Genomic DNA, 26,438 nt, shown 5'->3' on the forward strand with positions numbered 1-26,438 from the left:
ATGGCTAATAGGTTTATAACACACAACCATAATATTCCTTAATATTAGTTTGTGTTACTACCTGAAATAACATATAATCAATAATAGTCTTTGTAGTTTTATTCTCTTCAGCTCTAATGAACAATAACATACTAGAGTGCAAACACGATAGAAAACAAAATATGTGAAACAAATTAGATGTATAAACAATATTGAATACTCTTTCATAAGTGGTGTCATTTGAAATTTCTAAGGGGGTGAAACATAAAATGCAATTATTAATAACACTGGTTTTAAATTTCCCCCTCAATATCTAAATGTAAGTGTTTTTTGCTCATTTTAATTTAATTGAAAGTTATTTAGACTGGGAGTTTTGAAATGAGAGCCGTAATTGTTGCAACTAGGTAAATGACCCAATGATGGGATTGAAAAGCGAAAGAATGGAGTTCTGTCGCGTATTCCAAGTTAGAAATTAATTTACTGCTTTATGGGATTCATTTTTGTCTGAGAAAATTTTCGATTGGACGCATAATTATGTGTAAATAATATAAATTAATTTATCCGACAAAATTTACTTTTATGAAATTCTGTCTGTACAATTTTATTTTTCACTACTAATAAAAACTCTTATATAGACGTTTAACGGTCTTATACTTACACAATGAAGAGCTCGTTTATAAGTCGTGTGTAAATTCCTTACTAATAATTACTACATACGTCGTGTATAACAGTACAACTGTTACACATCATAGTTTCGTCATTACTTCATTACGAAAGGTAATAGAATATCTGAGGTTCTCTATTGCATCCGGTAGTGCGCGCTGGTGTGTTACGCTAAGTATCGATAATACGACTGGGCCTGATCGATTACCACGCTATATTTTGGTCAAAGGGTACAACCACAGCAATATAATTCGAATTATTCTGTGCTCTTTGGTTTGTTCTTCTATGGTTTCAAGGCAACCACCATCATAAAATGACAATCGATATGGCGGCCATTTTTTTTCTATATATACACAACGCTTAAACAACGGGTTTCGTGTATATAACTACTGCAAAGCAATTTCCATGTATAGTTACAGGCTGTTTATATATCCATAGCTTATACATGGTTTATTAGTAACGTTTTCTGTACAAATTCTGCGTGTCTCGTATAAAAACTAAACACGGTTTATTAATATGACCTTATTTAATAAAAACAGAAAATACTTTAAACTAACGCTGTTTCCGTGATTTTTTTTTTTGCTAATAATATTTCATGTGCAGACGCTATCTTGACAAACAATTTTTCTATATCAAACATAATTGTATGTTGATAAGTGAGTGATAGCTATATGACCAGGTTAAAATGTATAGAGAAATTCGGCTTTTACTCTTTTTTTTTGTTATTATGTATTGTTTTTAGTTTTTTATTTAGGCTCAATTTTTTAAAAATTATATTCTTGCTTATTTATTTGCTTTTAAATAGAGGTCAATGCTATAATTCAAAATTGTAACGCACTGCAACCAAATAAACATAAAACATGTTGCAAATATAAAGTAACAAACTGGAAAAAGAGTAATAAAAATTATGGATGGACAGAAGAACGAATAGAAATGGATAGCTACAGATAGATAAGCAGATACAACACACAGATTAGATAAATAGACAGACAGGAAGGAGCGGATGGATGGATGGACGGACGGACGGACGGACAGACAGACAGACAGACAGACAGACAGACAGACAGACAGACAGACAGACAGACAGACAGACAGACAGACAGACAGACAGACAGAGATAGATAGATAGATAGATAGATAGATAGATAGATAGATAGATAGATAGATAGATAGATAGATAGATAGATAGATAGATAGATAGATAGATAGATAGATAGAGAAAAGGAAAATAAGGATGATGAAAGAAAGGAAGAAACGGGAGAAAAAAGAAAGCTGCTTGAGGTTGCTACCGGTCGGTCAGTCGACCCTTCGTCAGTCGTAGAATCGCCTCGTGTGTGAGCTCTTGAGTGAACTGTACCCGCTCGGTTATTGAAAAGTGGGGCACCGGAGAATTGACCGCGAGCGTATGTACGCGGATTGAGAGATCGCGCGCCCCGAGCATCCTGTTGTCAGTCCCCGTTCAGGTGGAGTCGCGGATGCAGGTGCAACAGAGGTGATAAGTGCTTCTGCCTAATGACATCGCCAGTGCAGCATTCATGATGGTAATCGCTTCACTGTGATTGTGTTTTTGTGTTTATCTACATTCGACAACTGTTGCAACTTCTTTTTACAACAGCGACTTTCAGTGTTTGTGTTGTAATCACATGTTCTCGCGTGAATTTGGAATATTTGAAAGTTGATAGTATCTCATGTGTGCAGGTTTCATATGCATTCCGTTCATTTTATATCTGGAGTCGATAATTTTTTAATTATCAAACAATAATGTAACTGAATAATTTCAAGTCTGCTTCACAGGAGCTTTACCTGAAAGCCAGATTTGCGCAATAATGTAACTGTTGTAAACAGTATTTTTATGGAAGTGGCAAGCAACAATTGGACACCACTCTGCAGTAAACCAATCAAATCAATACTTGTACTGGAAAAATCGCCTTTAATTTTCATTTTAATGTAACACTTAAGTACTCGCGGACTATTTTGTGACGTAAGTACTCGCGTGAGGGTCAAAGTGACCCCCAAGCAAAACTACGAATTAAAATGTAAAATTCATAGTACTACGTAAACTTCCTAGCTCATATGGGTCATTAGGTACTTGCCAAAATGTTCTTAAGTAATAATTTGCATGTATATACACCACAAAAGTAACACTGTAATAGGCTACTTGTGGACTGATTTGCAACATTAGTAGTCGCGTGGGTGAGTGACCCTCAATTAAAAACACGAATTAAAATATGAAATATCATGGTTCTATGTAAACTTAAATTTTCTAGCTCATATACATCATTATTTCTAGAGTAAGAGATTTCACGTATAGAATCACAAAAATAACACTATACTACTTGTGGACTAATTTAAATACGAATATAAATAACCTTGAAAGTTAATTTCACATTAAACACCCTTATAAAGTCAGTCCAATTCTGCAAAGGAAAGCGAATTTAAATTACAAAGAGTGCAGAGGAATACTTAAGTTTTTTTTTTCCAAATCTGTGAGCGATTCCTTTCTGCAGAATCGTCAATCAATTACACAACGTACTTTTATGCGAAGCATAAATTTCATATACCTACTATATATGAAAAGTGATATTCTTCATAAATTATCCCTTGATCAAAGATGTTACATGCATTTGTTTGTGCATATAAATAATTTAGCTTGTATATTTTCTTACATATGAAGCCAAGAGAAGGTATCATTTTCCTGACATGTTCCAATTCTTAAGTTTCAGGCATTTTAAAACTATATGGAAAGTTCTTTTACGATAATGGCTACCGGAATAAAATATCGTAATTATTTTCGTACGGTACTTACGTTTACGTAAATTGACAATCTCACTATTTTCCTATTCTGCGAAGTGTTGACACCGATGGCTTCTTATGTTATACGAAAAACATTCTGACGGTATAAAGCGAGTTTCGCAGAGGAAATTCATAGAATGGTATTTATTAAGCACTGCAACTTGGGAGAATAACGGAATAACGCACATTTAGTTGGTATAATATCTGCCTATTAATTTATTAAACGTATTTCGTATCTACTACGTACATCTTAGTAAATTTTTAAGCACAGGCCTATCTCAATGTATATTTAAACATTTTACTTTTTCGCTGGCTACTTAACGACGCTATATCAACTACGAGCTTAACTAGCATCAGATTTATTTTTAATAGCGAACTTGTATTTAGAAAGATGAGTCCGATCATTAGCTATGGGATCACCTAACATTCACCTTACTGCACAGTTTGAGAAAACCTCGGAAAAACCAAACTAGGTAATCAATCTACATGAAATTCGAATCTACACTCGGAGGGTAATTTCAACCATGTCACTATTCTTATTTCGAGAATACACCGGTGGCCAATTCATTCGTTGTCTAAAAGAGTCGATGCAATTTACTTAATTGGAACGAGAAAAAAAGATCAAATATAAATTTGAAATGATTATGTTAATCATAGTTTCTAACTCCAAAACAATCGATGTTATCTATTCCAGAAGAGGGCAAAACTACGACAATACGGCTAGCTGTGCCTACTATAACACCTATGGAGAATGTGTCGTACAGACAGTTCTAACAGCTCCCTTACGGTTACCTGATCTAAAGACTGTTTAAAAAAACATCTGATTTCATATACGTATAAGCTTAACTGTGTGTGTCATATATACAATAGAATAAAGGGACAGTTTCAAATACTTGGGGTGTATTCCAAGTAGTAACATGAGCTGCTGCCAGAAAGTCAAAAGGACGACAGCAATGGCGAAGCTTTTAATAGGAAAAGTAGCATTTCCTGCGGACTTCTGGAAAAATAACTACAGAAGAAACTAATGAAGTGCTTTGTGTGCAGTATGGGGCAGAAACATGGACGTTATGACGAAATGAATAGAAACGACAGGAAGCATTTGAAATGCGGATGATATGGAGAAGAATCGTGCTTGTGAAATGGACAGAATGAAGACGTGCTAGGAAGAGTGAGTGAAAAAGGAATAATGTTGAAACTGATCAGAAAGAGGAAAATAAAATGGTGAACGGGGTATAAGTTGGGGGCAGAAGAAGATCTCGGATGATAGCCAATTAAGATATATGGATCGTATGCGGAGACAAAGTGGAAGGCGGAAATGAGGAATGATTGCAGAATGCTGGGTTTGCTGTGGACAGAAAACTAGGAATAAATAATAGCATGTCAGTTGTGGCATCTTGAAACTAAATTATAGGCTAATTATGAAACAGGAAAAAGTTTTTTTTTTCTAAAATCAAACGAAATGATGAAGAAAATGTAATTATCGGAACTATGATTAATTATTGAAGTAACTGAGGAGCAGTATACGATATAAATTAAAAAGTCATAGTATTTCTAATGTTCTGTTCTGTACTCGAAACTGACGAATTCCTGTCCTTTCGATGACGTTGGTACGACAAAGATTATTTTAAGAATTGCCGACGAGAATATTGAGGTATACGTACAACAATCTCGAACGTTATAGCACAGTCTAGTATATACAGTCACGAAGCTCAATACGTAGTAAATATGCATCCATAGATAGTTGCTAACCACTAGGATCGCTAATATCACCTCATTACAGACAATGCGAAATAGTACCGGCATAGTCTATTGTTCCTAGCACCCTCACAACTCAAGCTTCGTCACTGTATATACTAGACTGTGGTTATAGCATCATCTTCATGAACACCAGCGGACTCAGGATTAGATTTAAAGACTGTCAACTTGTTATAGACGTTATGCCCATTTTTTTGTGAGCTTTCACGTCCTCCATTATGCTTTTTATCTTTATTTTATGTCGTCTCTTTAGTTATCCATCTATATATTTTTCTGTAACGATTTTCATACATTTTCAGGTGACCAAACTCCATTCTTGCCTAACCATCCACTGGTCCAGGATTGCTTCGATCCCCTTTTGGCAATGTCGTCTTTTACCTGTAGTGGCCTTACGTGATTGATTTGATTAATGTTTCAAAATAAAAGACACAAATCGATCACACGACGAATCACGAAAGTAATTTAGGAAGATATAAAGCGTCAATTTATTGTTGCAAACTCTTAACACACGGGAATTATAATTTTATGTAAATTAATACTTTTGTGCAATATGCAAAAGTCCTACTATTAAAGAAACGTAAAATACACCAGGATGCAACTGCGCAAGACGTCATCTCAAGGTGGTTATGTAAACACGTGCTCCGTGAGGCACTTGACCCAGTATCGTATTTCGCGTCTTCACTCAGTTTTATCGTCGCATTTCGTAACATTAAAAGGTTTGTCCAGTAATCCAGTAGAATGAACTTTATGGACTGATTGCTGTCCAACTTCACAAGGTTCATCATATCGACTGTTACGTAATGCTATGTTTTGTTTATTAGTCTTCTGATAGAACAATCCGCAGTTTCTATTTTACAATCCCTTTTCAAATAGTGATTCCCAAAGTGTTATGTGTCAACAAGTGAGTAGTGGCATGTAACTTGCTAACTAACCACGGAAATGACAGTAGCCAGTGGTATTTACTATAAATTATACGTATAATACCAAGGACTTCCCTCGAATACTATTTGACATAATTTAATTCTTTAACAGAAAACAATACCTGTGCACCATTAATAAATATATGTTGTTACGACATTAAAAATTGGTTTTAGGTGCTTTGTAGAAATTTAAGAGCAGAAAGACAGTGAAACATGAATATGGATAAAAACATAAAAATTAATGCAAAGACATAAGTATGAAAAAGGAGACTGTGTTTTTCTTTACTGTTAAAGATGATAATATGATCACATGATTTGAGAATAAGTAATTCTGAATCGCAATCCTCGCCGAGTGAAGTCGGAAAGGAAATCAATCTGTGAAAAACATTTTCTAATCAGTCTGGTATGTACAGCTGTCAAAAAAAAAAAAAAAAAAAAGTGGCCGCACTCGTGAACAGCGAATATTTTCGAAGTCCACTTCGGGTCGCGGCGATGTTACACGATGCATGTGCTTGTACAAGCAGTTCCGGAACTATGAAAGTGTTCCATATCTGCTCCTCGCAGACCAGCGGTACAGTGCTTGTTTAATGATTCAAAGGTTCTGGGTTCGCGCCTTCTTCAAGTTTTCATTTTATTTTCTAATCGTTCTTTAGCGATGTAAATGATATTCAAATTATCATTTATATCCATTTATCGTTCTTGATGGATATCACGTTATTTATATTTTGTTATCGTTCTTTAGAGATATGAATAAAATTCAAGTCATCATTTGTATTCTGTTATCGTTTTATAACGATATCAATAATAATTATTACTATTGTAGCTACAGTATCTCCAATGGGGGTTAGCCCTATTTTACATATGTATGTTAGGGCTATAGTTTTATACACAAAAAAGATAAGCATAAAGAGAAATGCAAAAGAAAATTAAATTAGCTTACGCGATGTAAACAAAACATAAACAATCCGTAAATTAGGCATTGCGATTGCAAAACAAATATCAGTTATCAATTTGAAACATACAAAAACATTAACAACACACATACGTAACACTTCTATAACACAAATATGTATCTTTCCGTACCATACATCATAAATTAATACACAATAGTCATACAAACACAAACTATAATTACGACATTGCGACGACATCAAGCATCCCATAACTGACTCACATACATAACAAATCAAGCATCCGTTGCAACACATACACTTCAACATAGTAACCACACTTTTAAAAGTTACAAATTTGGCTCCAAGAAGAATAAATAGGACACTGTTACTAATTACTATTCTTCTACAATTTCTTAAATACATCTGTAATAAATCTGTGAAATTCCGATATGAATAATATTCACGTTTTTTATATTGTTATCGTTCTTTAGCGATATAAATAATATTCAAGTTATCATTTATATTGTTTTCCTTCATTAGCATTATAAAATAATATTCAAGTTATTTATATTGTTATTGTTCTTTCGCAATATAAATAATCTGTATTTTATGTAGGTAATTATTATAACACAAATAAACATCTTTCTTTGTAAAATAGGTTATTTTATTTAGATAATTAAATACGTATTATATAATATCTTATATTAATTAAACAAACCGACATTTATCATTTATATTGTGTTATCGTTCTTTAGTGATACTGTATAAATAATATTCAAGTTATTTATATTGTAATCGTTCTTTAGCGACATAAATAACATAAATTTAATATTAGGTTTGGAAAATTCCAGTTGCATACTACTGCTATTAGTTTTTCTTTTTGTATTATTACATTATACTATCTTGAACTACAATAAAATGAAAAGGAGTAACGAGGAATTGAACCTGAGACGCTGACATCTAAATTCCGACGTTCGTCCGCTGAGCTACGAGGGCAAAAGTGTGGAAACATTTTCGGAAAAATTGGCCCAATCACACTCTAAGATTTTCTGATGATTCGTAGAAGCTAGTCCAGGATGCCGGGGGCAAAGGCTAATTGAGATTTCCCGGTCTCTGACCGGGTCAAACATCCTGATAGAATTAATATTTAACCCTTGCCGTGACTTTCGGTGAAGTCCGGTGGGCCCAATTAGTCAAATCCACTCTCCTCATCTCCACGCTTGGGCCCCCTGGAATTTAATAAGATGCGAAAGAGATAGTGGTGTGCGGTAAGCAACGGGATGTTACCGCATTTAGGCCTATCCTTCCCAAGAAAAACTGCAAACATGAACAAAGGAAGCTTTAAATAAGAGAAGAAGAAGGATCTTCTGCGGACCTCTGGAAAAAGAACTAAGGAAGAGACTAGTGAAGTGCTTTGTGTGGAGTGTGGCATTGTATGGGGAAGGAACATGGACATTACGACGAAATGAAGAGAAACGAATTGAAGCATTTGAAATGTGCATGTGGAGAAGAACGGTGCGTGTGAAGTGGACAGATAGAATAAGAAATAAAATTGTGTTTGAAAAAGTGCGTGAAGAAAGAATGATGCTGAAACTGATTAGAAAGATAAAAAGTAACTGGTTGGGTCTCTGGTTGAAAAGAATAATAGACGACGTTAGGATATGTGGATCATATGCGGAGACTAAGAGGAAGCCAGAAAATAGGAAAGATTGGAGATTGCTGGGTTTGCAATGAAAGAACTGCCCATGGACAGAACACTTATGTATGTATGTTCAGAATGCCTGGAATATCGTGTCTAAAAACAGTCGCTATTTGCAAAGACTTAGTCAATTCCATGCCCACTCGACTGCAAGATGATCGAGATAAGAGGAAGATAGACTAAATATTGAATTGTGGCTTTTTGTTTTGTTTTTTGAACGCTTAATTGTTTGAATGTTTTAAGGCCGACGCCAGTAAATTTGTTTTGTTTATGCCACGAAAGATATTTTTATTGAGAATAAAATCTTTTTTCTTTCCATTTGCAGCCACAATATCATAATGATAATGATAAAGTCATGGCATAATATATTAATGAACCTGATGTTAATTACTAAAATAATCGTAAAAGAGAAAGGAGCCATTATGTATAGTTTGTCTCTCTAAAAAACAGAACAAAAAATAACATAAAAAGCACGTGGTTGTAGTCGAACGCAGGACCTCATGAATAAGAGGCCTGAACGCTACCATTATGCTATCGATAACACACAGAATACTTCAATTATAACTGTAGATATCAGGCAACGTGGTCCAACAACATGTAACATCGCCTGTCTCCGAATTGTAGCGAAGATACCCGAAGGGCACTTTGTTTCAGGAGAGCGGCCACTTTTTCTTTTGACAGCTGTACGCGTAGATCCACTTGGAGGTATACTGAACAGAAATAATGAGATTTTCACCAAATAAAAAATATATTAAAAATATATATATATATATATATATATATATATATATATATATATATATATATCGATGCTTACAGATGCCCCTCGCAAAATTTCAGAGACTTGCGCCTCTGATTTGACAGCCATTTTTGAAAGTGTGCGTGATTTAAATCTCCTGCAGTCTGCTGTTCTAACTCAATTTTTCTCGAATTTTAGTTTTTGCACTTTTGCCCAGGTTCAAAACCTATCTTCTTCCACGAAGTTTGAACTACTTTCATGCAATTTTTTCCACGTCTCCCTCACTCCATTGTCTATACTGTATGAGAGTTCGCACAATCTCAGTATGATTTCAAAGGGAATTAAAAAAAATATTGTACAGTCGTGGCAATTTGTTTTTCATATATGAACTACAGTAAAGTAAAAATTTTTTTAAACAAAACTAATGAGCACACAAAATTTGAATGTCAGTTATTATTAATGCCAGTAGGGTAAAGTTGCCTAATTCCGTGATATCCCTAATCCCGTGATACATTTTTTAAATTGAATGTCAGTCAAAGCTTTGAAGTTCGACCATAGCGCCAGATATCTTTCTCGAAAGAGTGCATCCTTCACCTACTTTTGAGACACCGGTGAACTTCCTAGCAAGATACCCAATCCCAGGACATTTAGTTTAAAAAACGTATCGCGGTATTAGGGGTACCACGGAATTAAGCAATTTTACCACATGTTGAACATAATAGTAAAATTTCAGTTACAAAAATAACTTTTATGAGATAAAAATTTAAATTACTTTTTTATGGGACACTTTTAAAAAGGTAAAAAATATTTATTAATTGAGCTGAAAATTTCTATCTACACTATTTATATGCCAAATAATGTTTAAAAAATGAATACTGTAGATCCAATATTTTAAAACTTTCAAACTTAACTTCGGTGTATCCTTAATGATCCAAAGGAGTATATTTTGAAGTAAATAAACCATCACCACGTAGTATCTTCACCGACCTGACATCTTATGCTTGAGATTACAATTTCAAACATCAGTATCAAATCTCAGCCAGTCATTTTTATTATCTTATTATTAGGGGGTGGATTTTAGCATATTTGCATGTTTTATTCCTTAGTTGCAAATCATATGTTACCCTTATATAAATGAATTTAAAGTTATTTGTAACCAAGAGTCAGATTTTTTAATGCATATAGGCTACATATATGCATATTTACGGGATTAATGCATATTTCAGTTTTTAGCGCATATAAAAGCAATGTGGTGCTTCAACCAAAATTCTTCTTCAAAATTCTCTACAGTTTCTTCAGTAAAACGGCGAAACTCGGAGTGAGACAAGTGGCCAAGAGGCTTGGAGCTCACATATTCAATTTTTTCTCAGCCCCAAACTGCCTTGCGACAAAAGGACGTGTTTTCGCGTACCTTTCAAATGTTTTTTTCTCAGATTTCCCCCATTCACTTTCTTATTTATTCATTCATTCCACACAATAATCATAGAAATATTGGGTATATGAGCTATATATATGCATAAATATCAAATATAATACATTGCAGTACAGTATTAAAGTACACATTATATTTTATTACTTCAATATTCGGGGGCCTATAGACGTTTCGTGCTATCACTGGGATTTCCTTAAGTTCCCAGTCACTATTTTTTTAATCACAAACACGAATTATCACAGAAATCCAACCTAAGATCTTTTCGATGCGATGAGTTAGTTGAGTTATGGGTGGGCTCTGGCAGAACAGCTGTATTTACACAGTTATAAAGATGTATTTATAGTGATAGCCTATTCAGCACGAATATAGTGATATTATCAGAAAATTCGTTCAGGAAATGGACGAAAGTTACAAATAATTAAATGTCCTACCGCTGAAGTGAATTTATAATTTTTGCCTCACTGCCACATGCCGTGTGTAACAGCCTTGTCGATGTAAATGAAGCTTGGCGAAAAAGTGTACACAGGTCAATACTAAGAGAGCAACTCAATGACTGTCGACCTGTACGCTTTCTATTTCTGCCTAAGGTGTAATAAATGTTATTCGAATTTTATTGACGATCAGTGTAATTGTATTTTACTATCTGCAGCTACCTAGTATTTGGTTCCGGCGAGAAGATTCCACGAGAAATGTAAAAAGCAATCCACTTTCTCCCGGACCTACTTAACGTTTTGTTCGTATGGGGGGACAAGCCTACAAGGCATGCCTTGATCTAGAAACCTACAACAACTTAATCTACCACTGGGAAATTCTACAATTCAATTTTTTTTTGCCCTTCTCTATGCATAATGACATATCTAGAGGTCACCCTCAGAGTATTTATACACTATTACAAAATTATTCGACAAGGAGTAATTTTCTCCGATTGAAATATCCGTCCTTGATGTGGAAATGTATATAAACAGTGCTGCCACCTTAAACTTCAAGGAATTCGAGAAATTTCACTAAATACTTTGTTTTATGAATCACATACTTTTAAGATTTCATAAATTTTATCCCATATTTCTCAAAGTGCTCCTTGTAGAGACATTAATTGGCTTTTCAAGTCAGTATTCTATATATTTTACTCTCCAACAAAGAGTATTTAAATTAAAGCTAATACGCTTGCTCGACACTCTCACTTTCACATTAAACCGAAGGACGTTCAAGGACCCGGACATTTCCAGTTTCTAAGACAGCAAGGGAAACGAAAATGCACGAGTTACAACAAATATTATAACAATTTCGATAACTCAAAACATGTTTTCTTGCTGCAAAGCATTATTACTACTACTATACATAGTGTTACGTATATTATCTTATTTATTACCATAACAAAAAGGAGGATTTTTTGTAAACAGTTCTACGTAGCCTATGAAAAAAAAAAATATTTTCTGAACACCGTTATACAAAGTTACTTTATCGTACACCTCTTGACCTGCTATATTACATCACCTGTCACTAGAGAAACAGAATGCTATTATTATTAGTGATAAAAATTGATCCATGTCCTACTCTATTCTCTTTGACATCGTAGGATATGCTTTTATTACGAAAGTAAAATAATTTTCTTCTAGAAATGTATCTTTTTGTTATGTGTTATGATAATACATAGAAATAATTATGTTATGTTGGGTTTGGCATGGTCTTTTTTGCAGTCGTGTAATTTCAGTATTCGCCTCCACTTATTTATGCAAAAAGAAAGTTTCACTTTACACACAAGTTGCATAAATAATTAAGTTCCACCTTGGTAATTTCATATCCAGAAAGTAACAACAAACGTAATAGAAGGATAGAAGGAAAGAATGAAGGGCCAGATAAAAGAATTAGTTAAAAAAGTTACTGATTGTTAGTTCAAATAATATTAGTTGCTGAATTTCACAGCAACTTCGTATAATAAAAATACATCTTACGTATTGTACAAGGAATGAAATTTTTAATTTAGCGTATTTGCTTTTAAGCATACTGGTACAATAAATTACTAGTTACAATAGCTTGGGTGATATTTCGTAAGACATTTTTGTTAATAATAATAATAATAATAATAATAATAATAATAATAATAATAACAACAACAAACTTTTGTTCTGAAATATTCCAACTAAAACGAGAATATTATTCTGAAATGAATTACATTCACATTTTTGTGCAAAGATCAAATTTAATATATTAGTAGTTCAGTGTGCCGCTTGGTTCAAGCCCTGAAGAAGAGAAATCAAGCCTGACATCCATGTGAAAATCCTCTAAAAAATTCTCAATCATGCAACTGCGTGCATATACACCACGAGGTCAAACTAGGATTGCACATGGGACGAGATCATACATTTACAAACTATTAACTGAGTGATGTCACTGTATTTTGTATATGCTTCATTAAGAACACCAGATGCTGCAACATTCTAATAAATTTCAAAGTTAGAGCTTGTAAACACTGAAAATTTACATTCTATGCATTCCAACAAATGCAACCACATGTTCTTCAAGGAAAGAAAGACAAAACTTCACTATTATCTTGATGAATTAGTAATTAAACTAGAGAGAAAACTTGCAATCACAACTGACAAAATTTTATTCGGTGCATAAGGTTTATTCTGAATTTATCTTGCCTAACTTCACAGAATCAAGTGAAACAGATATTAGGAAAGTGGGACAAATAAAGTGAGAGCTTATAATAATGAACTGCCAGAAAAAAAAGTCTGCAACTATGATTATAACACAAGAGGGCTCCCATTTCCTTTGTAATTACTTCACTATTTCTTCTTAACTCATTGTTCCATCATTTCTCTAAACTAACAACACCTCACCTCAATATTATTTATACATTCCTCCTAACTCAAAAAATTATCAATTATTCCTTATCATCATACTATCATTTCCACTTTACTCAGTATCATTCCAGGTTTTCTCCTCAATTCACATTACTAAAATATAGGTAACACTACAATGTTAAATAACAAGGGATGTTATAAGCTGACTTTTATTACTGTCTGTGTTTTAACTTCACAAAATATCTACGCAATTAATTCAAGTTACTTGTAGAAAGATGAGTATCTCGTATATGGCACTATTCTATTACATGGTACTCACCAGCAAGTAAAAATCTCGATTAATTTAAATGTTGAAGACGTGTAATAAGTCAAATGCAGTAACAAAAGAGATAAAAGGAACTTGTGTTTCACAACGACATACAAACTATTCGATATTGTGTATTAAGGTATAGTTTATAGTTACGAATGTTAGCAAAAACGCAACAATTTTGTTACCGGTATTTTGTTAACAAAGGCATAATTAACTACAAACATTGAAGTTTCAACAATTTAATTCTCAGCAGAGGATAAACAATATGAAGAATATTGTACAAAAATACCTACAAGTCTCAAATGTTACCTGTAATAATAATACTATATTATACACTTAATATTTTAAATATAAACTTGTAGGCAAGACGTATGAATCCCATTTAAACTCATCAACATCTGTCGGCCTGTTTCTATTTAGTCAGAGTGTATGTCCAACATCTGTCTTTTAGGCTTGCAATAATTTAATCACAAAATGTGTACTGCCCTTGTTTCTGTTTCCTCAGAGGCGGTTCTAGCTCGGGGCCGGGACTCCCCAGTTTTAATGAAATAGTATATATATATATATATAATCCTCTTGATAAACAGGTATACAATATTATCATCTGCACAAAATTTGGTACCATTAGGCCTAATAGTTCTGAAATTTGTAATTTAATTTTCTGAAACGACTTAATTGCACATCAACTTAATCTTTCTATACCATATTTTGGAATAGTGGGGGTATAGAGAAAAAACACACACACAAAATCATGTACTGTAAATCTAAATACAAATATTTACATACGGAATACTTAATACAATTTTACAGGAGAAAGAGTTCGTCCAAAGGGATGGACTCGGGAAGAGTTATAGTTATTTTAAAATTCCTTAATTATTACAGAATAAATTGCTCATTTACATGATATAAAGCAAACTAATGAATTTAATTAATTTAATTTAACATTACTTTTAAAGTTTTATTTATTCTATATGTGGATTTTCACTTTTTGCGCATTTTGAAAATGTATTCACAGAGAAAGAAATTAAGTGATTTCGTAGTAGCCCAATATTAGCGTTAATATTTTAAATTAAGCTTCACTGATTTGTCAGTACATGGCTCTGTGAACATATATTAAAACGGGCAAAAAAAGAAAATCGACATCCGAGCGAGTTACGAGGTTTTGGAAATAAGATAACGATATGCTGTTTTTAACATACAGTTTATATTTAGTTTAAAAATATAACAAATGAAATAAAGTGTAAATGTAATATTTTTAACATGCATAGTACATCCAATACATGCACACCACAATCAACATTTTTAGGAAGTTCTATACAACCAACAATGCTGTCTGCATTCAAAATATGATATATCTGACAGTGTCGACTGTCGGCTACTCTAACAATCACACAAATAATAAGTCCATTCGCAAAAAGTTTTCAGTAGTAGCAAATGATTAGTCGCTGATGCTAGTAATGTTCTTATATTATTTCCGTTTTGTCTAAACAATGTAATATTTTAAAGTTCCCCTCCCCATGATAAGCGCAAGTGCAATGAAAGTGTTTGTGAACCCAGTGAACCGAAATGTCTTCAACTCTCTTCTCAACTTAGTGATTTAAATGCAAGTTCTAATATGTCTAATGTAGACAAACCTACATGTGGTATAAATGCATCGATATATCCCCAACTCCGAGACGTAAAGGTCAGTGCAAATGTTTGTAATATAGACGAACCATTTGATATCAATACATCGATCTACGATGAACCATGTACACCACATAAGTCAATTTACAACAAACGTTATTGTATAATAAGAACAGAAGTTTTAACAGTATTTAGGTACTTAATTGGATTCTCTGAGCAGAAATACTCAGTTTTGTTTTCCTTGCTGCTATTTCGTTCAATCCGATTCAAACAATGCTGAACATGTTTTCACTAGATCTGGATTTTGCAATTGGAAAAAAACAGGAGAAAAACTTGCAAAGCATGTTCAGAGTGAATATCATAAATCTTCAATAGTAAAATGAAACAGTTTTCTGGAAAGTGAACATAGCGACACAATAACTTCAAAGCTAAGCAAGAAACACACAGATGACATATTGCGTAACCACTCAGCTGTGGGAACAATGGCCCGGGTCGCGTTATTTTGTGCTCGGCAAGACACTGTGGGCATAGAAGTCATCGCGAAACTGTTTCGGATGACGATAATGATAGATAACATAAAGCGAATTTTGTTGAAATTTTACAACTTATTAGCCCTCACAACTCAGCTGCTCTAGGATTTCATGCTACTTATCTGGGGTCTTTTTGACCCCAAGAATATTTTTGCCGTTAATAATTAAGTGAGATGGTAGATTTTTGCAGTCGCGATAAATGCGAAAAGTTTCCAAATGCTACGTAATCACGTAATTGTGCCTTAGAGAGGGAAGTTCATATCTTACAGTGGTTTTCTAATCAGCGATAAAATAAGAAATATAGGCGTTTCTGCGAATATGTGCGAAATTATAATTTCATGATTTTTTTTTTTTTTTAATTTTGCATGCACTTTGGCCAGCCTTTAAATTTTCTTGCACTTGGACATCCTTTGCTTTCTGTTCCAATCCGCTCCCCCCCCCCCCCCAGTTTTAAGCATCTAGAACCGTCACTGTGTTTCCTATTCTTTCTTTTAAATTTAATACATTCCCTCTTTTAAATTTAACTCATATTCTTCTATTAGTACCAGTATACCGTACATGCACTTCTTATTTATACAACAGTAAAAACACATAAAATGTAAGAATCTCATCTCTCTTGATTCAATATCTTTACAAGTTCAGTTTTAAGCAATATCTCTAAGTATTAGGTGTCAAATGTGTTTTGAAAAACAACACAAAGAAATAGAAAACTGAAAATTGATACACTAGACCAGACATGCTCACGGTGGGCATTTTGCACTTCAAGTGCCCGGGCACTTGGTGGGCAGGTGCTGAAAACCTGTTGCAAATATAAACAGACAGTGTAGCACATTCAAGCCTAGCATAACCAAGAAGTAACACTGCTGGCGATTTGTAAAATGGATAGGTCTACTGAAACGGTATTCATTTATATGTTCATTTATTCATTCATTTATTTATTACTCAGTTATTTATTTAGTTATCGGTACTTTTTCCTTTCTTTCTTATGTATATATTTTTTATTTTTATACTTCTTCCTTTCGTTCGTCCTTTCTTACTATCTTTATTTATTATTTAATCTGGTAGAGATAAAGTCATCAGGCCTTTTCTTCCCCTCTAACAGCGGATTAAAACTACAATATGAAGAATACAATTGAAATTAAAATTACGATTAATATTAAATTTACATTTACAATAAAATCTAAGTATTACTAAAACTTCACCAGTTTAATAAAGACTGGACAATTTATTGTGTAATTTAAGAACAAAGAAAATATTAGTTGCTGAAGTACAAATTAAACATAGAATAATTATCTAGGAGACTGAAGTAATTTATGCTACAATAAGATAACTATTTACAAAGAACAGAACAAGTACCGGCACTACATTTAAAGTGATTCAAGATTCCCAATGAGAGGAACGATTACTTGACACTCTGTTACAGTAAATAGTAGAAATATATAAAAAAGAAAGGAAAAAGTAATGATAACTACATAAGTAACTGAGTAATAAATAAATGAATGAATAAATGAATACCGTATCAGTAGACCTATCCATTGAGCAACAATACAACACCAGGCATGTTCAAACATATAATAATACTGTATGCAACTAACAGCAAATTTAAAGCAATACGTCGTCAATGAGGGAAGTTGTTTTAGCTAAGTCAAATAATGTTTCAGACATATCCTTGTTTACTGCAAAACACAGAAAACAAAACATATATAAGGAAATACATACAGCAAAATCATTATAACATTTCGTTGTGTACATAATGTAAATATAGGCCTATTGTAAAAACAACTCTCTGATTTGAAAAGACAAATTGAAATGAAGTAATTAAATATTATTGTCAAAAACATAAAAAAAAAAATACATAAAGCAAAACATTTTGTTGTTCAGATAATGTAAATATATTATAAATACAACTCTCTAATTTTAAGAGACATAATATTAAAATAAAGTGATAAAATAATCTTGTCAATCCCACTAGCACAGTGGTTCTTAATCTTTTTTAGTCATGAACCCCTTCGAAACTGGTGAACGCCATGAACTCCTCCCTAGAAAAATGTCAAAAGAAGTGAGAAACAATTTTAGATACACTTCTGCTTTTTACGTTGAAATAATACAGTGGATAAAAATGTTAATTTTTTTATGTGACTTTCATGGACCCCATGAAGCCCATCCATGGACCCCAGGTTAAGAACCCCTACATTAGGAGACTAGCAACTGAGTTGCCGCCACTGAACTCGTGCCTCATGCTTAGAGCAACGCCTGCCCAGTACTTGTCCACCCAGCCCAGACCACGCCCAATTCCTGCCTACCTGACTGCTTATGCACTAAACTCTCACTAATTTGGCATCTCAATTATGTGGTCTTGCTATTACTTCTATTGTAATAGTTTTCTGGGAAATTTGCACTGGTGCCTTGTGTTATACTGTATTCTAATACATGTATATACTTATATACATATACATATGCTAGCCACATATGGAACATTCTAGTTTAGATTTAGAAGCACAAAGGAGTGGTTGGCGCAGTTTATAACATAAATTGAATGTTGTAAGCTGCACAACCATCCATTTGCATCTCATAACATTTTTAAGTACCAGTACTCTCAATAATCTGGCACCTCTCTATGCAAGGCATGGCTGGATTAGCAAGGCTCTACAGCACCATGTTTCACTTTCAGAGTTATAAATTCAATTTCTAGTGCTACAAGTCCACACTTTTGTAATTCTTACTCAGTTAATCTACATAATTTCCATTAATGCCAAAAACATCTCCAACATATTTCTATTTGACCTTCAAATAAGCCAACCATTTTTCATTTGTGTAACTTGATTCTCATAATTAAAGCGACTTCATTAAATTAGTGCTAGATTTTTGCGTATTCGTACAATGTCATAGATGTAGAGAACTCCAATGTTTCGGTGCTATCTATTGGCTTCATCAACAGGAAAGTAGGAATCTACCATCTGTTGGACTCATTACCAGGACCTATTTTCCAGTCGTCTTTCTCTGCATAACGATGTAGTTTTGAAATGACAACAATGTGAGATTTTCGCAAATACGGTAAATGTGAAAGTGCTCAAATGCTGCCAAAGTAAGTAATGTTATGTTTAAAGGCACGTCTAGCATATTATTGTAGTTTTAAATCTGTGACAAAATGCGAAATTGAGTACAAAATGCGACAAATATGTTTCTGCGAAATAAGAGCGAAATTACGTTTTATGAAACTTTTTGTGTTTCTGTAAAAAAAAAAAAAAGAGAGAATATAACAATCTACCTAAAGGCTCCAACACATACAGGTTCTTACATTTTTTTTTATAGTTTAGTCACCTCTCCATGTTAGCTTCTATAGTACCAATAGCACAAGAATGTGATCTGATACCCTCTTCGTATCATCACAGTCTACTATATACAGTCGCGAAGCTCAATATGTAGTAAAAATGCAAACATGGGTAGTTGCCCACCACTAGGATCGCTACTATCGCCTGATCATCGCAGATCTCTCCCCTAGCAGACGACAAAATATGTTACACTTTCGTTGTGTTCTTTTGGAAAAATTAACACCTTCCTTCCATTATTGAAATATTAAATGCATAAAGTTAATTTATTATTTTAATGAAGTATATTAATTTCTACCATAAACTCGAAGATACCTGCAAGAAATAAGTTAATATAATTTTTGTTTGTGCAAAACGAACTGAAATTTACTATAATGGCTTCACTCATTCAAGATTATAGCGATAATTAACTATGAAACCAATAAATATTAATTTGCATTTTCCTTTACAACAATAATAATAATAATGGAAATATGAATTAATGGAGTAAGTTACGTGTACCGGTACTTGTAGTGTAGGCTTACGTAGTTAACAAAGTGGGATGAGGTTAAGCAATAATAATCACACCAGAATTCGAAATAAAACGTGATCAATAAATTTTATTTTAACAGACTTTTTCTACGTCTCTAGTAAAGCAACAAATAAAAATAACAACAAAATTAACAGCTATAATTAAAAACATATCCTTTGAAGAAAAAAGTAGGCCTAAGCAATAATAATCCCACCAGAATTGAAAATAAAATGTGATCAATAAATTTCATTAAAACAAACTTAATTTTTCTACGTCTTTAGTAAAATAACACATAAAAATAATAACAAAATTAATAGCTACAATTAAAAATATATCCTCTGAAAAAAAAAGTAGACCTAACCTTTATTTCTCTGGAAATTTAGCAGCCTAAGTGACAGAACTTTAACCGGTATCTAATGTCCTTTCGGTTAGACTGAAACATTTCATTGTGAAATTTAAGGATATAATGTATTCTAACAGTCACAAAGAACTTCAAAATTAAGAGTTTTGTTTCTGCACAGCATTCTTGTGGAAACCAAGGAACCTTTCTGAATCTTTCGGAAATCGGGAAAAGGATAACTCTGGCCTCTTTCTCTTACTGTTGCTACAATTTATAGCACTACAAACGTCTCCTCCTTGTCCCATATTATTATTCAAATTATTATATTTTAGCCATTAACATTTTCATTACAACCAATAACGAACATTTCACAAGCATCAATGTGAAATATGCAACGAGCTATCACTCGATAGAAATACGACACAGTCCAAAGTCGACCATGGACAGTCTATTGTTTCTAGTTGCTAACCGCTTGGAGCGCTTTATCACGAGATTTGCAAAAAAACACCTCAAGCTTCGCGACTGTATATAGTAGACTGTGGTATCATTATCCCAAATTTTCTACTAATTTTTCTGTTGCTGTCATAGAATATTGGTTACCTGTGCGACCTGTTTAGGTCCAATGTTCACTCACAAACAATTATTTATGACAGTGGGCGATTGTGATTGGGTAACAAGATGGGTCGGAATAAAATCACACCATATGTATCTTTTGGCATGTTTCTTAATGTTCACTATAATTTTATATGATCATGTACTTATTTACTACTTTTAAGAATTTTAACTGGAAAATCTAGAAAGCTGCACCTGTTAACATATTTATGACATTGAATTTTTATCATCAAACTTTCCATTAAAAAAATGTCGCTACAAAATGCTAATTTGAAACATTAAAAGTGCTATAAACTGATAAATTTGATTTTTAAAGTACAGCAGAGTCCTGATTATCTGGCCTTCCATGTTATCCAGACCACTTTTTTTTTAATTACAGTAGTGTATGCAGTAGACCTTCTGAACAATAACAAAGTTTTTTAATGTCAATTACATACTGTATTTTATTATGAATAAAAACTCGTTTATTATGTACATGTGAGTAACGTCTACATTACTGGATCTGACTCAGACCTTTGTCCCTTTCAGATTACAGGATCAAAAACCACATAGTGTTCTCACCTTCTGTATTATTCAGATTTTTGCTTATCTGGATTGCCCTTGGCACATATAGTCCAGATAATCAGGACTCTATTGTACTACTAAATTTTTAATTTTAAGTTGCTAAAATCTACCATATGTACTAACAGCCTATCTCAAACCACACTGAATAAAACGAAAGTCTCAAATCACGCTCAGTTTAATACAATCTGCTATCAACACACTTAAAAAAAGATTTAACTTTCAAATCAGAACAATAAAATGACAAGGATGGATAAAAGACATTTAGCAATATTACAGCATGGCTACTACTTAAATTAACATGTTATATGGTAATACTTTCTTTTTCCTTCTCTTCTAGATTCTGACACTTCTTTATATTGCTGGAGTTCTCTTCACCACTACATGCACAGCAACTGAAGACACCACAACCGAAACAACAGTCTTAGAGCAGCAATCTACTACAGAACTTCTAAGCAGCAATGCATCAAATCAAAGTGAGGCAATCAATGAAGTAGAGGACTACTCCCCACAAGTCATCGATGTCAATGGAACAATAGAAGAAGTTGAGCAAATACTAGCAGCAAATCTAGACCTTCCAAGACTCTCGCGACATGAAATCCTTGAGATCCTGGACAACATTACAACTCAAGACCAAACACAGAACAATGAGTCTTCTGAGACTACGAGCAGCTTAATGCCTCAAAACAACAAGACTCTGCAGCCTGAGAACTACAAAACACATGAAGAATACATGAGAGCAATGAGAGCTCTCATGGTTGTTTTACCTTTTAATGCCAAGAACCTAAGTGAATCTAAAATACAAGAGTTATACACTAAAGCACCGATAACACGGCTCATTGGAGAGAAGCCTGAAACTGTACCAACTAATACACCCAGAACTAAAAAACCACTGACTACCACCACACTTGAGACAACCACCTCTGAAGAACCCCAATATTTTCAACAAATTAAACATTCAAATCATCATGAAGTATATCATCAACCATACGACATACAACTAGATACAAACAATTATGAACCAGAAATAAAGACAACAACAGTAACCACTGAACAAAGTACAACTAAGAGATATAACCAAAGACCTATTCATCACAATTATCATCGTAAGAGGAGGCCATCAACTACTACAGACCACACAACAACGCATGTGTCTGAAGAATATCACAATTTTTTTACTCAACATCAACCACCTAAATTACATTCAGCTGATCACACTGTAACAACAGTCTATCCAGAAAAAACAAGTAATTATAAAACAAGTGAACATAATTATCAATCAACCAAGCTTCCTGTAACAACAATATACCCTGAATCAAGCACTAATCATAAAACCGAAGAGCATTACCAACCAACCAAACCATCTGTAACCACAGTGTATCCTGAAAGAACTAGTAATTACTATCAAACAGAATTCAACAAACCACCTCTAACAACAATTTATCCAGAAAGGACAAAGTCACAAGAAGATAACACACAGTCACCATATCATAAAGAGTTAGTGACTCAAAACTCTAATGTACACTACCAACGTAACAAGACACATACCCATCAAGGTCCCAACCGGAAAAGAATAAAACCAACAACGACTAGCACAACAGAGGCAGAGTCCACGGCTCTTGGACTTGACCTACCCCATGATGTGAAGAACTTGCTTGTTGCTTTCAATGTGGATGATCACATGCCAGGACCCAAAATTCCATCTCACAGTGCAGAAGAAGAAAGTACATTTTATGTAACACCATCAACAATGGTGTCTAGGCAAACAACAAGGTCTCCTTCCGAGCCGCCAAAATACAGCAGCCAATATTCAGCCAGTGAACTCATATTTGAAAAAGTTACGACACAAAAACCAGCAATGAGAGATGATGTTAAAGAAATACTTGCGTCAATAGGATTATTTCCAGAAAAACAAGATATTCTACCATCATCCACAGCTACTACAACTACCACCACCACCACCACCACCACTACAACTGCTACTCCAGATATAGTTGCAGCTGCAGAATCACTCTCACCTGAAATGAAAGATCTCTTGATTTCATTTGGCCTCCTCCCATCAGCTAACGACATTCAGCAACCTCCTTATCAAGAATCAGAGCCTGAAAATTCTGGACAAGGTTACAACCCACATGCTGCAAGTCCAGTTGTCGATCCCAGCTCATATATTAGTTTCAAACCACTTCCTCTCACTGCAAAGGAAAACTCTGGTGAAGAGGAGGAAGAAAAGTATATGAACAGTGACATGCAGCAGTTCCTGGCATCTTTCGGCTTAGTTCCAACATCCAATTCAGGGGAAGGAGGAAGTTTTCCTGAACAAGATGTTCGATTTAGATCTCAAAAATCACTTGATATGAAGAATGCATCTGCAACAAATAGCAGCAACAGCAACAGCAGCAGCAATACAACTACAGAAGAGCCTGAAACTATAACAGACAGAGCTAATGAAACAATGCCTCAAATCAACATGGATATGTTAACTGATGAAATGAAAGAAATTTTAGAAAATCTTGGTTTCCTTCCATCCACTAATTTATCAGTAGTATCAATAAAGAGAAAGACCAACACAGGAGAAAGTGAGAATGGCCACATTTTCAATCCTTCAGTACATTTAGCATCACTCAATCCTACAAAAGAGGAAGCACAAAGGCTTACGAAATTATTACAAACTATAAAAAAACTTATGAAAGAAAATGGGACTATCACACAAGATGAGATTGATGCTTTGAATGCTTCCATATCTTTCATACTTCCTCCAGTACCAATAGAAGGCAGCAATACATCACTAATAGACACAGAAGATTCAATAAAGTCTACTCTTCTAGACCAGATAAAAGATGCTCCAGATCCACTGTCTTTAGAAGAGCTGTTGTTATTAAATAATGACGACAAAAATGAAGTGAAACGTCAACAGGAAAGCAATGGAACTTCTAATGCCAGTAATTCCACTGATCAAACAACCCAAGATTCAGGGCCATCATTAACGGATCTTGCAGCCTCATTTGGAGGGGGAGAAACTGCACCTGCTGATGCAAGTGTGGATGATGCTCTTCCACCAAGAAGACCAAATGGACTTTATTTTCTGCTTGATTGGAACACATTTTTGGATGTCGGAGAGGAAGGTAGTCCCAGGAGAGTAAATCTCAACTTCAGTCCAAAAATAGGAAATCCCAGAGCATTTTTGCCAGTGACTGTCCCTTGAAATGTGTAATTTACAACAATGCGACTTAGATCTGAAAAGAAACATCAGCTAGTTTTCCCAAAGAAAAACTAGATGTTATGACTTTGACTAATGTTTTGTGTGTTTCGACACTAGAATGTGTCACACAAGTGGTATCTGTATTTTGCTTTGGAAAAAGGTGTGAGCCTCTCTAACTCATCTACAATTTTTCATATTTTAACACTCGAAGTTTTATCACAAAAGTATTTGTTTATTTAGGCTATGTTGAACATTTTAATAAGCATGTAAAATTATGTTTTTTCATTTAAGAGTGGGAAGTTCATACCTCGAAGCATTCCTACAAATGTGCCACTGTGTTACACAAGAATGTAATAATATTTCAGTGAGGAGTGTCATACAACATACTGAATGAATAGTTGTATCATGAGACTCAATGAACAAATAATGAAAACCGAAAACTAACTAAAAAATTATATGATAGACCTCTCACTTAAAAGTTACTAGTTAGTTGGTAACTAATACGCAGAGTACAAGTATGTATCTGGAGCTAATAAGTTTCTTGATATTTTAGAAACTTTTGACTTTACATCATACTGAAAATTTCCATGAGGTTCATATCACAATTTAGATTCCTGAGTTTAATTTTAGGCATTTTCTTGGACACATTTAATATCATTAACATACTGGAAAGTACCGTATTTAATTGTGAACATAATTATTGTTAATAGACTGAATGCTAGAAGCAGCAATACTGTGAATCTTCTTCCTATATGCAGGAAAAGACTTTCGAACGTGATGTGATGTTTATCCCGAAAGAGACTTAATTTAATGTAAAAACGATTTTACAAAATAAATCATAAATGTTAATTACTGCTACTGCCTTTTTATATAGTATACTTTCATCACTGTGACCACCAGGGCTTTTAAAATTTAATGGTGACTCACTAGTAAGCAAAAATTTCACTAGTCAACATGGTCGAACTGCAGAAGCATAATTAAAAAATTTGAATCTTTTTTTACTCGTCAAGTAAAAATTTTCACTCATCACAGAAGAAGAGACGAGTCCATTTTTCAAGCCCTGGTAACCATCACTATCATAGGTGCCGACTTTGGGGGAGTGGGGGGGGGGCAAGGTAGGCCTACTTAGAGCCAAGGGGGTTGCCTCCTCAATAAAATTAATAGAGAGGCCTCGTTCCCACAAATAATCGAAGACAGATTCCTCATTTTAAAAAAAAATAATTAATTTGTTTGAAAGATGAACTAGGGCATAAGCCAAGAATGGTTATTGCAAATCTATAGAATGGCCAGCTGCCACAATGAACACGTTATTGACATAACTCATAATGCTCTCCTCCTTTCTTTCCTCCTGCATTTGAGATGGATGAAACACATGCACTTCTTTGTCTATGATCCACACTTTTTCCAGTCCAGTTCAAATTTTTCAATCGTTATCAAACAGTAATGGTCATAAGTATAAGGATTACCAAGCGGAAATAATAATATGAAATTAACAGTTCAAATGAACAGTGAATTCACCTGTATTTTTGCCTAATATCAATTAACAAATTATTATTAATATTCAACATTTTCTTATAAACAATTAGGCTAAATTTGTTTCGAAATTTAGAACTGTTATCAACATGCAGTTTTAGTGATCGTTTTTGTGATTATCATCATGCCTGTGGGCTTGTTAAATGATCAGCGATTGCAATCCAACTATTATTACTAAGGAAAACTGTCCAAAAATAAAACTGTAAT

At 33.8% G+C, this 26,438-nt stretch overlaps 2 protein-coding genes across 5 annotated transcripts in view; one reads left to right on the forward strand and one right to left on the reverse strand.

Moving 5' to 3' along the window:
• Positions 1–26,438, reverse strand: part of LOC138711906 (von Willebrand factor C and EGF domain-containing protein-like) — a 216,975-nt gene that overhangs the window by 178,727 nt on the left and 11,810 nt on the right. The gene's annotated exons all lie outside the window — the stretch shown is intronic.
• On the forward strand, positions 2,043–25,552 carry LOC138711902 (mucin-4-like). Its single transcript, XM_069843201.1, has 2 exons — positions 2,043–2,183; positions 21,840–25,552. Exons 1-2 carry the CDS (start codon positions 2,178–2,180, stop codon positions 24,699–24,701), a joined length of 2,868 nt encoding a protein of 955 aa, XP_069699302.1. The 5' UTR covers positions 2,043–2,177; the 3' UTR covers positions 24,702–25,552.

Source organism: Periplaneta americana, chromosome 13, assembly GCF_040183065.1.
Source record: "Periplaneta americana isolate PAMFEO1 chromosome 13, P.americana_PAMFEO1_priV1, whole genome shotgun sequence".
NCBI classification, from domain to species: Eukaryota; Metazoa; Arthropoda; class Insecta; order Blattodea; family Blattidae; genus Periplaneta; species Periplaneta americana.